This window comes from Octodon degus, unplaced genomic scaffold, assembly GCF_000260255.1.
Source record: "Octodon degus isolate 3935 unplaced genomic scaffold, OctDeg1.0 scaffold00010, whole genome shotgun sequence".
Taxonomy (NCBI): Eukaryota; Metazoa; Chordata; class Mammalia; order Rodentia; family Octodontidae; genus Octodon; species Octodon degus.
In genome coordinates, this window is record NW_004524586.1 from 8,257,366 (window position 1) to 8,274,213 (window position 16,848).

General features: G+C 38.4%; 1 protein-coding gene across 1 annotated transcript; it reads right to left on the bottom strand.

Moving 5' to 3' along the window:
- Positions 1-4,602: 4,602 nt before the first annotated feature.
- Positions 4,603-5,556, bottom strand: LOC101574706 (olfactory receptor 13A1-like). The gene has a single exon (XM_004625700.2). The coding sequence runs from the start codon at positions 5,539-5,541 to the stop codon at positions 4,603-4,605; it is 939 nt and encodes a 312-aa protein (XP_004625757.1). The 5' UTR covers positions 5,542-5,556.
- Between the last annotated feature and the right edge of the window lie 11,292 nt (positions 5,557-16,848).

The window sequence follows — 16,848 nt, forward strand, 5'->3', positions numbered from 1 at the left end:
TGGACTGGTCCTGCTGGCGCAGGGTAGCAGGAAGCTCTCCACACACTCACCGGACCTGGGCTAGGACTGGGTCTCGAGCTATTGGATATTTATTGTGCTATTTTTGTCTGGCTTTTATATAGGGATCGTACTGTCCTAACATGCAAAAGCAATCTTACATTTTTCAAGATTTTGGGAAGAGAAAAATAAGGATAAGTATTAATTGTTTATAAATATTTGACAAAATTCATCAGTGAGTCTATCAAGTTCTTTAAGTTTTCATCTTTATATGTTTAAATTTTATATAAATCTCTTTATCCATTATTAGTCCCCTTTGAATTGAAATTTCTTCCTCATTTAGTAATTGTACATTATAGATTTCTAGGAATATACCAATGTCTTGTAGGTATCCAATTTTGGGATGTATGTAACTGTATATAGTAATTTTCAATGATGCTTAACACTTCTCTAGTAGAACTTATAATGTATCATCTAATTAATTTACTATTTTAGTCTAGCTAATGATTTGTCAGTATTTAAGTAGTCAAAGGAAAAACTTCCCCATTCTTAATTTTATTGACTTTTTCTGTCTTTTCATTGTTCTTCTAGTGCCTATTTCATTTATTTCTGCTCTTCTCTTTGTTATCTTTTCCTTATAATAATTGTGGGGTTATTTTGTTTTTCTTTTCATTCCTTACAAATAACATTCAGTAGTTTACTAGGATTTTTCTTCTTTCTTTGTATGTACTGTCTTACAAATATCCTCCTTAGATGTGTGTTTCATGCATCTTATAAATTTTGGTGTGTTTTAGTTCTATTTATTTGCCACAAGATATTTTCACATTTTTGTTTTTCTATCCACTTGTCCAGGAATGTGTGGTTACTGTATGCCACTTGATTAGAAAATTTAAATCACAGATATCCATACTAAATTGATGCTGTAGGAGTTGTGATGCTCAACAGATGGATACGCTCTTTCCAGAGAGACTGCACAGGCTTAATTTTACTGCTAGTAGAGTAAAGGAAATAGGAAGTACCTGACTCCCACTCCAGCTCCTGGAGGTCTGTTTGCTCCCAGATGTAGGCCAGATAGGATCCTGATTCTCACATATAACTAAAATGCATGCAGACAAATGCCTTCCAAGGAGAGATCTGAAAGTCTCTGTCCTTTCTTTGCAGTGATAGTGTGAAGGGAGGCAGTGAAGGCCCTAGAAGTGCATAAATTCTTTTGGAACCACATCTTTAGTATAATCTTAGGGAGACAACTGCAGACAATGCCTTAAGTTGCCAGGAATAGGTGGTTTAGGACCACCCTTCAGAGGAGATCTGTAAAAGTTTGCACACTCAAAGAATGTGTGGACAAAATCCTCAAAAGTAATTAGAACTGAATGTACCACTGATGGGAGCCAAAGAGAATCCAAGAAGTGCCAGGCTCTTGGTGCACCTGTGGGAGGCCTATACTTTGTGAGCCCCATTAACTCCCATGTGGACTGATCAAAGCTCAGCAATCATCAGGTATTGGATAATTGTGTTGGCAAAACCCATTTAGGAGAATCTAAGAGTTTTGAATTTTAGCTCCTGCTCTGCTCTGAGACCAGGGCAAGAAGACCCTGGAAGAGTGCCACTTTTTCTGTGGTGTAGGGAGACTCAAGAATGCCTAGATCATTCTTCTGCCAGAGCTAAAGTGTCATGTGTGATATTACATCTGTTTAGTTAGAAATCCCTTACACTTCAATTTTCCTTTAAAATTTTTTCATCCACTGAGCCCCTACATTGCTCCTTAACTATAACTTCTCACTTGCACGTTATAGTCAAAGAAGAAAACAATCTCTATCCCCACTGCAAAACCCCATTGCAGTCCTTTCTACATCTACTGTGAGGGTCTTTATTGAAGACTGTCATGTGATATTTTAACACATGATTGAACACTTTTTAACAGAAATTTTTTCAGCACTGCTGTCACAAAGAATCAGAGATTGGATGGCTTTCAACCACTTAAATGTATTTATTTATTTATGTATGTGTTTAGTACAGGGTCTACAGGGGCTACAGGGTCTCACTACACAGATCAGACTTGTAGTGATTCTCCTGTTTTCAGCCACTCAAGCGCTTCCTGGCCTCTGGGCTCTGCCTAAGCAGCCATTGTATTCTGCAGAGATATATGGCTGGCCCACTTAAATTTATCTTTTTTCACAGTTCTGGGATCCTGAATACACAAAACAACATGTCACCATGGCCGCACCCACTGTGAAACCTTCAGGAAAGAATTCTTTGTTGCCCGTTTCACCACCTGGAGTTAGCTCTCAATCGTGGCATTCATCAGCTGGTATTTCTCCAGACTCCTTTCTGATTTCACAGCATCCATCCTGTTTGGCTACAATAATCCTATTTCCAAAATGAGATCCTACAGACAACACCAAGTACTAAACCTTTAGCATATGTTTGAAGGGACATATTACAACTCACAGAGGCACACAATGAGCATTGTGAATGGATCATGATGAAACAAGTGCAGCAGAAGCAGAGTGCTTGTGCAGTCAATTCGTGGAGATGCAAGTTTAATCGTGGACATTGGGGACATTTTATGTGGAACCCAGAGGAAAAACCTATCAATCTAGGAACAAGAGATACCATGATTTGGGTGTGGTTTAGATGGGCTGCAAGACTCCATTGTAATTGAAGGCTTAGTCCCCAGGTGGTGCTAGGGGGGTTGGAGGAAGTTTTAAGGGGAAGATTTCCTAGTAGAAATCATTGCAAATATGAACTCACAAGGTATTTCTCAGGGGAATCTTTGTGAGTTCTTTTTTTTTTTTTTCTTTCTGAGTTCTTAAAGGAAGATCATCATAAAAGCTTAAGTTTGGGACAACACATTTTTCTAATTTCCTCTTGACTGAAGATATGACTGCTTGCCCTGACATGCACTCCCAGCGTGTCCATCTATCTGTCATTTTCTATGAGGCTCTCACCAGGACTGAGTCAGCACAGGCCTTCATGATTCTGAATCTCCAAACATGTGAGCTACATAAAATTTTATCTGTCCTGCTTAGTTTTCTCATTGTTAGGACAAAGTACCCAAAACCCAAAGTCAAAGGAGGAAAGGTTTATAGAGGTTTCAGTTCATGTTGGACTGGTTCCACAGGGAGTGGCATGGCAGAGGAAGAAGAGTTTCTATTAGGAAGAAGATAGAGGGCAGCAGGCAGCAAAGTGGTAAAGCACCAACCAGTGACAGAAGCCCTCTTTCTGTCCCTTAGGGTGGGGAGCCCTCATGGCCAGGGTGGGTTTCCCATCACAGAGTCCCAGAACTATGCCAAATCATTTGGTGGACTAATCACTCACCTTTGATCTCAGGATCACACCCTCTAGATCCAGCCACATATAGAAAACCCAATCTATGACCACATAAAGCTTTGGGGGAGCATATCTAGATACAAGACATAACACTATTTCAATTAGTTTCATGTAACAGTATAAAACTCATTAATACAAGAGGAAATTAAACATAGTTCCTCACAAAAAAGTAGGTGGATGGCTATTTTAGGAAGGGATCCCTAGAAGAACAGGTTGTACACAGCTGACCTAGGAATCTGAGGCCCTCAACGTGGATTCCAGAATGATGATGACAATGGATGAGATGTTAATAAAGACAAATGGAAACTAGATACAAAGGACCCACACAGAGAGAAGAAGCAGCAGGGTATGAAAGCAAAGTGAAGCACCATGATGAAAAGAATTCTGAATGAGTGCTGACTCTGGCGCTGTCTCAAACATGTAGATGGATGAAAGCTCAAGTTGTCATTATGACTCAGTCAGATCAATCCTTGTAGATTCCATACATAAAGTTATTGGGAGAGTCACCCAATTGTGGGATATACAATGAAAAGAATAGTAATGGCTCTTAGACACTCACCAACATGTTTGTGCTGAGTGTTCTCCAGGGGCCAGAGACAGCGAGAGAGAAAACTGTGCATCAGAGATATAACAGGTGAGAAAACCGCATCACGGACTTAAAATGGGTCAGAGAGGTAGATCACAACGAGAGTTTTCAGGTGAAGGTAGAAGTAGGTCGAGATAGCAGGAGGCTCTGCTGGAAAGGGGACAGATGGAGCGAAATCCAGGAAGACTTGGGCGTAGTGCCTGTGGGAAGTGCAGGTGGTCAGAGCTTCCGGGAGCAGAGCAAGGGAACATTTCTGGCTCCAGAAGGAAGGAATGATTTGCAAGGGAGGCAAGAGAAAAGCATGGAAAAATAGGGCCTTGGTGTACTGAAGGAGTGGAGAGGACTCTGGACTTACATAAAGCAAGAGCAGGGAGAAGTATTGTCAGACTCCTGAGAGGCACAAGGGTGATATGCATGTGTAGCCCTGAATAGAAGAAAAGTATCGGTCAGCATTTATATTGCTGTTCCTGTGGGTTATACATTTATCAGACACACAAGATCTACATATGTGCATAAATCTACATGCTCCAATGAAATAACTCACACAGCATAGGCTAAAGCAAGTGTTCAACTTCCATGGTCGAGTATGTCATTGTTTTGCGTAAACAGTGGCAGTCAGGTCTCATCTCCATAAGTCTCTCCGGAGGCCAGGCATGGGAGGATCCCTGTTTCAATAACAGCCTGAATAGCTACACCTGGTGTCTGGAGAAAGGCAAAAGTCTCCGGAGTGCATGCTTCACCTCTTGGTTCCTGAGAGTGTAGATGAGGGGGTTCAGGGCAGGGCTCAATGCTGAGTAGAGCATTCCAGATACTTTATTTCTCTCTGGGCTATAACTGAAGGCAGGACTGATGTAAGCACAGAACACAGATGAATAGAACACCAAAACCACAAGGAGGTGAGAGGAACAGGTAGAGAAAGCCTTTCGCCTCCCTGCAGCTGAGTGCATGTGCAAGATGCTGGCCACAATGTAGCCATAGGACAGCAGGGTGAGTAGGAAGTTGAGACATCCATAGAAGGCATCAGCCAGGAGCGTCATGATGCTGTTCACATATGTGGGGCTACAAGACAGAACTAGAAGAGGGGGGATCTCACAGAAAAAGTGAGTGATGATGTGGGGGCCACAGAACGTTAACCGTGTCATCAGACCAGTGTGGACAGAAGCATTCAAGGCACAAATGCCCCACACACCTATGGCCAAGGCCCCACACAGGCTGGGGCTCATCCTGGAGCTGTAGTGCAGAGGAAAGCAGATGGCCAGGTAGCGGTCATAGGCCATGACAGTGAGCAGCAGCAGCTCCGAGGATGCTGACCAGACAAGGAAGAAGAGCTGGGCCATGCAGCCCTGGAAGGAGATGGTGTTCTCTGCAGACACGAGGCCCACCAGAGCCTTGGGCATCACAGAGGAGGTGCAGACAATATCCATGGTGGCCAAGTTGCAGAGAAAGAAGTACATGGGACTATGTAGGGCAGTGGTGAAGCTGACCAAAGTGATAATCACAGCATTACCTGTCAGTGCCAAAGCGTAGAGGGACAGGAAGGAGCCAATCAGGAAGAGTCTTAGTTCAGGGTGCTCTGAGAATCCCTCCAGCACAAATTCTGTCACGAGTGTCTTGTTGGGGTTTGCCATTAAGATGGAAAGCTGTAGGTCACACCTATTCCTGTTTTTACACCTGAGAAAAAAGTTTGTGGGTCTTGAATCTCAGACTCAGCTTTCCTCTCAGATATTCATTTTAATACTCCTCCTCCTATGAGAAAGGGAAAGAGTGATATTATTTCATCCTGTTATTTATATTCCAAGGAGCAATTGCACTTTTATTTTTTTATTCATTTAATGAGAGAAATAATAAAGTGGCAATGAAATAGGTTAGTAGGGTAGTTACAATAATTAATACATTGCATATTGTTGTCTTCATAGTAATTATTCAGAGGACAAGATACAGACTTGATATCTTGTCTAAACAATATTAGTACAAGCCTTTCTTCTCAATGAAGTACAAGAAAGTAGCTGTATATCAATCCCAACTATCTTGTATATATATGTATATGTATATGTATATGTATATGTATATATGTATATACATATTCTTTTTTCACAACAAAATGGTCCTTTATTTATGCTTTTGCAAAGTTAGCAACATGTGACACAAGGACTGAAGTAGCTTGTTTTCTTTAGGCACTGAGACCTAGTCCCACTTACACACATTTGATCAATTTCTTTGCCACCAAGGCTCCCATCATATCTGCCACCCCCCTTTTTTTTTTCAGAGGTGGATATTCCATTATAGTTGGAGAGACTGTATTTGGAGAAATCTTTAAAGGACCTTTTCATAATAGATTCCAGTCCAAATATTGTAGGTACTTGAGTTCAGCAAAATAACCTAATATCACCTAACAGTTCATAATAGTAATAAGTTATCAGCATTACTGATAATTATCAGAAGTTGTTGAATTAGGTGTCTTACAGCTTAGTGTAATAATATGGCATTACACCTCATGGTTATACTTTTCTGCTGGATAGTTAAGACCAATTTAAAGAAAAATGTATAGAACTAAAACTAACTTTCCCTGTGTGACAAGGTCAGTTAAATCGCCTCAGGATTTTTGCTGGGACCATGTGCAGCACATTGTAGGTCTTTTGTCAGTGTCAGCCATCTGGATGAGTCATGGCCATTGCTTGACCAATTTGCTCTCTGGGAAAGCCTGAGAGATTTTTTTTTCTCTAGGTGACTCTCCTTAAGGACATCATCGATCACTTTCCTTCATGGCCCCATAGTCACCTTGATCAGAAAATTTGGGACACCACTGAGATACATGATGTCACAACAGAGGTTCTCTTATGTCCTGAGTCCTCACTGACCTTGAAGGGCTAGGGCCAAAATATTGGCTATCTTTTTAGCCCATCTATCTCTCTAATTTTTGTCTGCAAACTTTAGTTGTTAAACATCCAGAAGAGAAGTTTGATGGTATTATTACCCTATAACAGAGGCAGTTAAGCTTACATAACTATTTACTGAATACCAAAAACCTTAGATATAAAATAGAACTGTTATTTTTCAACAACCATGCATATTCTAAAATTTAAATCCCTCTAGAATGTTAAAAAACAATTATTCTTTTTTACACAGAAATTTAGAAATCAAACCATATACAACATTTTAGCAGGACAATCTTATGACTTTTGTTTCATGTATCTCATTTTCTTTTATTATCTTTTTTTAAAAAATATTCACTTATGAGAGTATAGCAATAATTGAGATGACATTAGAAGCAGTACATATTTAGAAGACTAAAACAACAGGTATTTCAAGCATGATTTTAGTATTACACATTGCTGTCCTCAATGTAGTTGCTTAGTTCACAGATAACAGCACATAGAGTTAGTCAGGGTAAGAATTCTACCCATTAACTGCTATTTTCAAAAACCTGATGGAAATTCTTAGGACTATTGCCTTACACTATCTTGTTATATAAATGTATGGTTTTACCCCTGGCATATTTCATAGCTTTTCTTCTTTCTCTCTTTTCATTGTTTAATCCTTAAGTTTTCTTTTTCCATTTAACTGTGTTGTGCCTCTCAATTTTTATTTCTTCTTTTGAGTTCTGACACTAGGGAGTCAATATGACATTTACACATGTGAGTCTGGTTTATTTCACTTGTAAGTATAGATTCAAGTTGCATCCACCTTCCTATGAAGGCTTTAAATTTATTTTTCCTTATAGCTGAATAATACTCCATTGCATAAAACACCACATCTTTTTTATCCATTCCTCAGGTGATGGGCATTTTGGATGTTTCCCAGATTTGGCTATCACATATAGGTGCTTCTATAAACATAGGCACACATATGTCATTATGATATGATGTGCTCAGTTCTTTTTGGAAAATTCCCAGTAGGGGGATAGCTGGATTGAATGGGATTTCCATTCCTAGGTTTTTGAGGAGTCTCCACACTGATTTTTATAATGGTTGCACCAGTCTACATTCTCCCCAGCAGTGGAGAAGGATTCCTTTTCCCCACACAGCCTCTCCAACATTTGTTGTTGGTTGATTTTATGATAGCCATTCTTTCTGGGGTGAGATAGTATCTCAGTGCTGCTTTAATTTGCATTTCACCAGTGTCTAGTGATGTGGACCATTGTTTCATGCATTTACTTGCTTCTTGTATTTCTTCCTCTGGAAAGGGTGTGTTCATCTCAGATGACAATTTCCAGATTGAGTCTTTAAATTTTGGGGCCCTCAGGTTCTGTTCTTCATACATTTTATATAGAAGACCTTTGTCTGAGTGCTTATTAGTTAAGATTTTTTCAAAATTTGTGGGTTATTTTTTCATTCTGTTGGTAATTTCTTTTGACATGCAGAAACGTCTCAATTAGAGGATGCTCGAGTTGTTAATTCTTCCAAGTATTTTCCATGCAGTTTAATTTTTTACATGAAATGTTTCCCTACCCCTGTGTCATCAAGATTGCCACCTACTTTGTCTTCCAGGACATTTAATGTTTCTGTTTTAATGTTTAGATCTGTAATCCATTTTGACCTTAGTTTAGTGCATGATGATATGCCTGGGTCAAGTTTTAGTTTTTAGCATGTAGTGAGCCAGTTTTTCCACTACCATTTGTTAAAGAGGCTATCTTTCTTCCAGCAAGCATGTTTGGCTCCTTTGTTGAAGATAAGGTGGCTGAGTCTGTTTGTAGTTGTATCTGCATTTTCTAAATTATTCCACTGATACTCAGGTATATTTTTGCTAATACTATGCTGATTTTATCACTGTAGCTTTGTAGTATGAGTTCAAGTCAGGGATTGTAATGCCTCCTGCCTTGCCTTTGTCGGCCAGGATTGCCTTTGGTATTCTAGGGTTTTTCTGGTTCCAAATAAATTTTAGGAATGACTTCTCCAGATCTGTGGGGTGCATTGGTGGCATTTTGATAGGGATTGCATTAAATCTGTATAACATTTTTATGAGTATGGTCATTTTCACAAAGTTGGTTTTTCCTACCCAACTTCTAAACTATTCCATTGATCCTCAGGTTTATTTTTTTGTCAATACAATGCTTATTTTATATCTTTCAATTTTCTGAAGTCCCCTACAATCTCTTTGTTCAGAGTACTGTAATTTTCAATGAATAGATCTTTTACTTCTTTGGTTAGATGTATTCCTAAATATTTCATTTTCCATGGTGCTATGGTAAAGGATATTGTTTTTCTAGTTTCTCTCTCAGTGTGTTTGTTATCTGTGTAGAGGAATGCTATTGACTTTTGAGTATTGACTTTGTAACCTTATATGCTACTGAATTTGTATATTAATTTTAGTATTTTCTTGGTGCAGTTTTTTGGGTCTTCCAAGTAGAATATCATGTCATCTGCAAATAATGATAGTTTAACCTCTTCTTTACCTGCTCTTATTCCTTTTATTTCTCTCTCTTGTCTAATGGCTCTAGCTAATGATTGCAGAAGTATATTGAGTAGAGGTAGTGATAGAGAACATTCTTGTCTTGTACCAGATCTGAAAGTAAAAGATTTCAGTTTTTCCCCACTTAGAATTATATTAGCACTTGGATTGTCATAGATGGCTTTTATCAGATTGAGGCATAAGCCATCTGTTCCAATTTTCTGTTGGACTTTGATCATAAATCAGTTTTGCACTTTGTCAAAAGCCTTTTCTGCATCAATTGAGATCATCATGTGGTTTTGGGATTTGGCTCTATTGACATAGTGTATTAGATTTATAGATTTCCATGTATTGGACCATCCTTGCATCCCTGGGATGATTCCCTCCTGGTCACGGTGTAATTTTTTTTTGATGATTTGCTATATTCTATTTGCTAGGATTTTATTGAGGATTTTTGCATCCATGTTCATGAGGGAGATTGGCCTGTAGTTCTTTTTTTTTTGTTGAATCTTTCTCTTGTTTTGGTATCAGTATAATACCTTCCTCCAGGAATGCTTTTGGGAGTATTGCTTCCTTTTCAATTTCATTCAAGAGTTTGAGGCGTATTGGAAATATACGTTGGGCAAATTTCTTATAGAATTCATCTGTAAATTCATCAGGAACTGGGCTTTTCTTTATCATTAATTTTTTGTTACATTTTCAGTTCCTTTGCTGATATTGGGTTATTGAGTGTTCTTATATCTTCTTGATTAAGTTTTGGTAATTTGTACATATGTGGGAATCTGTCCATTTCTTCTGTGCCTTCTATTCTGTGAGAGTAACAATTTTCAAAGTAGCTATTGATGATCTGAATTTCCAAAGGGTCTGTAGTAATTTTGCCATTTTCATTCCTTATTGCTTATATTTGAATGTTTTCTTTCCTCTTTTTGATGAGGTTAGCTAGGGGCTTATTAATTTTATTTAATCTTTCAAAGAACTAGCTTTTTGATTTGTTAATGCTTTGTATTGTTTTCTTTGTCTTAATTCCATTAACTTCGGGTCTAATCTGTATAATTTCCTCCCTTCTTTGGACTTTTGGCTGAATTTGGTCTTTTTTTTTCTAGACACTTGAGATGCAGCATTAGTGTACTTATTTGTTCCCCTTCTGTTTTTCTAATGTGTGAGCTTAAAGCTTTAAGTTTCCCTCTAAGAACTGCCTTCACTGCATCCCACAAATTCCAATAAATTGTGCTTCATTTTTTGCTGAATTGAAGATATTGTTTAATTTCTTATTTAATTTCATCTCTAACTCATTGGTTGCTTAGAAGGGTGTTATTTAGTTTCCATGTGTTTATAGGGGTTTTTGTGGTTTCCTTTGTCATTTATTTCCAGTTTTGTTTCACTGTGGTCTGATAATATGCATGGGATAATGTCTGTTTTCTTGTATATACTTAAGCATGACCTATGGACTAGTATGTGGTCTATTTCAGAAAATGACCCATGCACAGCTGGAAACAATGTGTATCTTGATGTGGTTGTATGCAACACTCTGTATATGTCTACTGAGTCCATTTTTTTAAAAGGTCTGGTTCAGTTCTGCTCACTCTTTGCTTATTTTTTGTCTGCTTTTCCTATCCTTTAGGGATAAGTGGTTGTTAAAGTGTTCTGTTAAGATTATGGTATTGGATATTAGATTTTTCATGTCCATTAAGATTCATCTTATCTTAAGATGAATAAGATAAGTCATCTTAAGATAAGATGACATGGGTGCTCCTGTGTTTGGTGCATACACATTTATGACTATTACTCTTTCTCTTGTATTTTTCACCTAACAGGTATGTAATGGCCTTCTCTATTTTGTTTGATCATTCTTGGTTTGTGTTCCCACTGTCTGAGGACAGAATTGCTACCCCTGTGCTTCTTTTGAAGTCCTGGTGCAGGGAGTATTGTTTTCCATCTTTTGACTTTCAACCTATGAGTTTCTTCATTAGTTATGCATGTTTCTTGTTGAAATGTTTCCCCTTTTTGATGGATTCTTTACCTTCTCATTCATGGACTTCTGGTCATTTTGATCCTGTCTAGAATATCCTTTAATGGTCTGTGTAGGTTTGACTTTGTAATAAAGAAATTCTGTAGTTGTTCTTTGTAAAGGAAATATTTTACTTCCCCACTAAGCTTGAAAGAGAGTTTAGCAGGGTATATCAGTCTGGGCTGGAATTTGTTTTCTTGCAAGACTTGAAGTACTTTGCTCCATGCTCTTCTTGACTTGATAGTTTGTAAAGAGAAATGCCATTATTCTGATGGGTTTTCTTTTAAATATGATGTTTCTTTTTTTTTCTAACAGCTTTTGTATACTGTTCCTGTCCTGAATTTTGGGGATCTTGATTATTATGTATCCGGGTGTGGTTTTAGTTGGGTTGATATTATTTGGAGTTGTATATGCTTCGGTTAGCTGAATGTCAGATTATTTCCCCATATTTGGGAAGTTTTCTGCTATTGATTCTGCCCTTATTCTTTTGTATATCATTTGCATTGACTCCTTTTTTCTCATTGATGCCTATTAGCCTTATGTTGTTTATCTTTGCATCCTCTTGTATATGTTGAATTATTTTTTTGCTGCATCCTTGTTGTTTTTGTGAGATCTTTCCTTACCTTTTCACTAGCGGAAATGGTGTCTTCAAGGTCTGATAGTCTATTTTTACTTTAATTCAAAGTGTTTTGCCATGTTGTGATTGAAATTTTAATTTCCTGCATATCTCTTCGAGTCTGCTTCCTTCATTGTGTTTCTTTCCTATGTTGCTCATTCAAGGATTCCATCATTTTTCTACTCTCCTCTATTGTTTTATCCTTGTCTACTTTAGAAGCACTTAGTAATTTTTTTGCTATGGCTATCTTTTTTTTACTTTGGAGATTATTTCCGATGTGATTCCCTCTATATCTTTCTGCAGTTGTTTCTTTACTTCACATACTATTATTTCAGAGATTTTATGAGTGTGACTTCCAGATTCTTCAATGCTAGTGTCTTCTGCATTTGTTCTGGGTGAGCTTGGGGCCTGAGAGAGCTTTTTGCTTTTTCTCTTTGTCATTTTGTATAGCACTGTCCTCTGATCTTTGTTGTAGAGGTTTGGTGTAGTACTTACCTCAGCACCTACTAATATTATTTCCCAAAGGGGATTATGTAGTTAAGGCAGTTGTAGTTTTGTATTTAGAGTACTACAATTAGCAACAGTAATAATGGATAGTGAGGTTTAGCAATAGGCCAACTTTTGTAATTAATGGGTTTGTATTTTAGACCATAAGGGCAAGCATTATGACTGTATAGCTAAGCAGATATAAAATTGGGAATTTGAATTTAACTTAGTTCCCCTAGGGTTGGGTAGATGGCTCATAGAATAAATGCTTGCCTGGAAAGTGGAAGGGCCTGAGTTCAATCCTTGGTTCTGACAAAAAAAATAAAGAAAGAAAAAAAGAAGTTAGTTCCTCTATGATCTGTCTGATCACCTCCCTTTCATGTACCTGGAGTGTTCTAGGGTAACTTTTATCCCAGTTACTTGTTGCCCTTCTCTCAATGAGAGAGAGAGAGAGAGAGAGAGAGAGAGAGAGAGAGAGAGAGATATGCTTTTACAGATCTGGCTCTAGCAGTGTGTCTCAGCTTACTGGGTCCAGTTCTACCAAGTTCAAACTCATAAAGCTGGGCCTTGCTTGGGTCTGGCTGCTGTGCTCATGTGCTCAGTTTCTTCCTGATACAGCTCATGGAAGTGAACCTGTTGTGCCCCATTAGCAAGCTGCTCTACTCCTGGACTAGCTGGCTGGATCTCGCCCTTAGCCTCTCTGTGGAGAGTTCTGCTGCAGGGTTCCAAACCAGGCCTAAAGGCTGGTTGGAGGGAGGTACCAGCAGGCAGCAAGACCCAGAGGCTGGGCCTGGCCATTGGCTGGAGGTGGGAGGTGGGAGCTTCCACTAATAGTACCTTTCTTGGAATTCCACATATGTAAGCCTATTGTAGCATACCACACCCAAGAATTGTATGATCTTTATTTCTCTGTTACAGTCACTGCTTCACTTTGCAAAGATGCTACAGAGAAACATCTGTGTCTCTCATCTATACACAGCTGATACCCATGGTATTGTTACCCACTGGTAGACACACTGTGACACGTTTTTGTAACTTCCCCTGAAGCTATGCTCCTCAGTCACTGCTCTTTCTCTGCTAGCTGGAGTGGGGCTCTGCTTTAGGTCTTTGGCCCTCCCTATTCATGTGATTCCCATAGCAGATCCTTGCACACGTTTCCTCACACTCACTCACTGGGGAGTTGCTGCTTCTGTGGGTGACGCTGCCCTTAATCTGAGCTTTCTCATGTGTACTACTGCAGAGCGCCTCCCTCTGAACTCACATACTTCTGTGGTTATTGTGCCTTGAGAAACTATAGACAGTTCCACTTCAACACCCCCAAGTGAGACCCATTGGCTCCACTGATTCCATTTCTTGTGATTGTAATAGCAGTACAGGGGTGCTCACCTACTTTTAGCATTGAGTGTGTAAGGAGGATACATGTTCCACTGGGGCAGGGTTCTACCTCTTTCAATCATGGCCTTATTTTTAACTTCCGCGCATAGTAGATTCCTATAAAATATCTGTTCAATGGGCCAGTGATGGTCTTTTCCACTTTCTTACCTCTTTCATTCAGTGATTATCAAAACTTCTAGCTAAAGCTTTGCAAATATTACAAATTCTTCCACTTCATTTCCTGAGCAGGCTCGTCATTTCATACATCCTGTCATTTCCAAGATAGTCAGTTTATCCTTCTAGGACATTCTATGTGTTCTCCTCTGAAGTGAGTAAATACCATGGTGATGGTTAATTAGTTTATTGTTAATTTGAGTGGGGAATACCCAGATGAATTGATTCACCTGGAAGAATGAAACTGGATGTGGAAGATCCACTTGAAGGGGAACTGTTGTTGGAATAGAAAAAATGAGGAGAGAATTTCAGCTGATTTTCCTTGGAAGAGCTTCATTGTGGCTAATTTTCCTCCAAGGAGCCTCAGCTGTTCTCTTTCAGGGAGCTCTTGTCTTTTCCTTCACCTTGGGTACCACCTCCTGGCTTTCAGCACATTCTTTAGCTTCTGGCATGGACCCTTCAAGCTCCTGAAAAAACCTGCTCTTCCATCTTGGATCCTTAGGCCTCCTGATGCAAACTCCTATGGGACATTGTGGTAGGCTCCAAGCCTTCAGCTAGATCCTTAGGCTCTCCATCACAGGGACATATCTTTCATACTCTTCTACCTTTGAATCTCTGTGGCCATTGTAGATCAGTCTTGTAAATTTCTGTGTCTTGTATTAAATTTGATTCAGAGAATGTGTAATCTTTTGAGGAGCTTCACCCCTAACCTCCAAGCTCTTGTAAGCAGTAACACAGCAACAACAAAAACAGGAAACCTTGATAGTAGAATTCTATTTTATACTCCAAGCTAACTCTGACTCTCAAATTATTCAGCGACCATCCTTGGCAATTCTGTGTACTGGAGCTCCTCCAAAGTGTTCTCAAACTAGTCAGATGCATTATTGATTGACATGGGAAGCTCATCTGAAAGGGCTGCAGTGGCCTTTCTTGAGGAATTTCTTCCTAAAATTTATCTATAGCCATGATTCCCTAATTTGTGATCCCTAAATATGCCAGTTCTTCCCACAGCTACTTCCCCAGAAATGTCTTTTCCTTTCTACTCATCATGCATTGTCTATAGACAAAAGATTCTCATCCTTCTAAATCTAGCTTAACCATCATTTATTTAATGAAGTCTTTTCCTACTCCTAGCCACCACCAATCCAGAAAAACTGACCACGTTTCATTTTTGCTCCATAATGAACAGGTCTGTTTAAAAAATAATAACTCATAAGTTAATTGTGTTTTGGTTCCTCTTTTTTTTTTTAAAAGATTTTCATAGTAGGGGGAACAACCTATTTTCTTTTTGACTCTAAAAGATAAAGAGCACCATAATTTCCATAGTTTTCTCCCACCCTAAAATGGGAATGCTGGAACATCAACTTCATCCAATGTATTCATGCAGTGTTTTTTGTCTGACTGTGCTTTCTTGCTGACACAGGAGTAGAAAGACATTTTATCTCACCAATGCTTTAAAAATCACATAAAAAGACTCCTGTTGAAAATCCTATCTCACAATAAGAAATCTAGCTACAGAAGCAACTTGAATAATTCAGAAAATGGCAGTAGTATGTCCTTAAATTTCAATAGTGACCTTGAATGTAGACGGATTAAATTTCCCAAACAAAAGGTATTGAGCAGTGTAATGTCTTTATAAAAAACACACAATATACTATAAACAAAGACTCATTTTACCTTTTAGGATACACCATAATTAAAAGTACAAGAAGGGGAAAATATTCTATCAAAATGGAATCCAAAGTAAAGCAGAAGTGCTACTAAATCAGATAAAATGGACTTTACATCAAAAGTCTGCAATACATGAACCCTTGGAAGACCAACTCTTTCTAATCCACGGCATAAATGAATTATACTTTATTTTTTAATTTTTTTAATTTTGAAAAGCTATGTCTTTACTTTTCCCAAAATTATTCTAAATAAATGCCTTACAGACAGGGTTAATATGGGCTAGAAATATGTTATGTAATAAAGCCATTTTTACAGACACTGGGAATAATTCTAATTAGATATTCACATATATGTGGCTATAGGTATGTTTCATAGAAAAATTCAGCATCCAAAATGCAAAGACAAGAATGACTGATTTTTCTTTCTTTCTTTCTTTTTTAAACTGGAAATAGAACTTAGGACCTCACCTTTCCACATAGGTACTACAACACTGAGCTATATCCCCTGCCCCCTTTTACCTTGACTGACTTTTCTTGCCACATGAAATACCAATAATATTCCTTTACAGATACTGTTAATTATTAGTGAGATGCCACACAGACAACATGCTGACCTAGAAAAAGGGCTCCAGTGGAAATAAGTGGGAGGTCACTCACAATGAATTCAAGTTTGAAGAACAAGATAGCCCTGACCTCAATCAACCCAAAAGCCCAGGCAGAGGTCAATTAGAGATTAAACACTAGTTATAGTATCATGTTTATTAGGTTGTGTCCCTTTACACTATTAAGATCTAATCAATCCAAATTAAAGCTAAGCAGATTCCCAGCACTAGTTCTATCTTCCCCTTATGTCATTTTTATAAAGGCTCCACATTATAGCTCTGCCCATCATGGGGGAAGGACACCCCAAGTTCCAGGGAAGAGCCACACTAATCTGTTTTTTCAATTCCTTCTTTACTCTGCCCTCCCATTCTTACTCTGAGACAAGTCAGTCTTATGAAAGAAGTAGAATTTGTCATTGTCTCATGAAAATTAGTTATCAGTGACATAAGTCAAAAGCCATTCCACCATCAGCACTTTGTTTTAAGTCAATGGGATGCCCTGACCCCAAAATAACTCAGAAAAAATTTTATATTACTTCTATATTCATGTAAAGGTCTCCAATCTAAAAGCTTCAAATGACAACCAAGCAAGATACTGATGTTATGCTACTGGATGA

Excerpts from the sequence above, each read along its gene's own strand:
- LOC101574706 (XM_004625700.2), bottom strand. The coding sequence starts at position 5,541 with ATGGCAAACCCCAACAAGACACTCGTGACAGAATTTGTGCTGGAGGGA.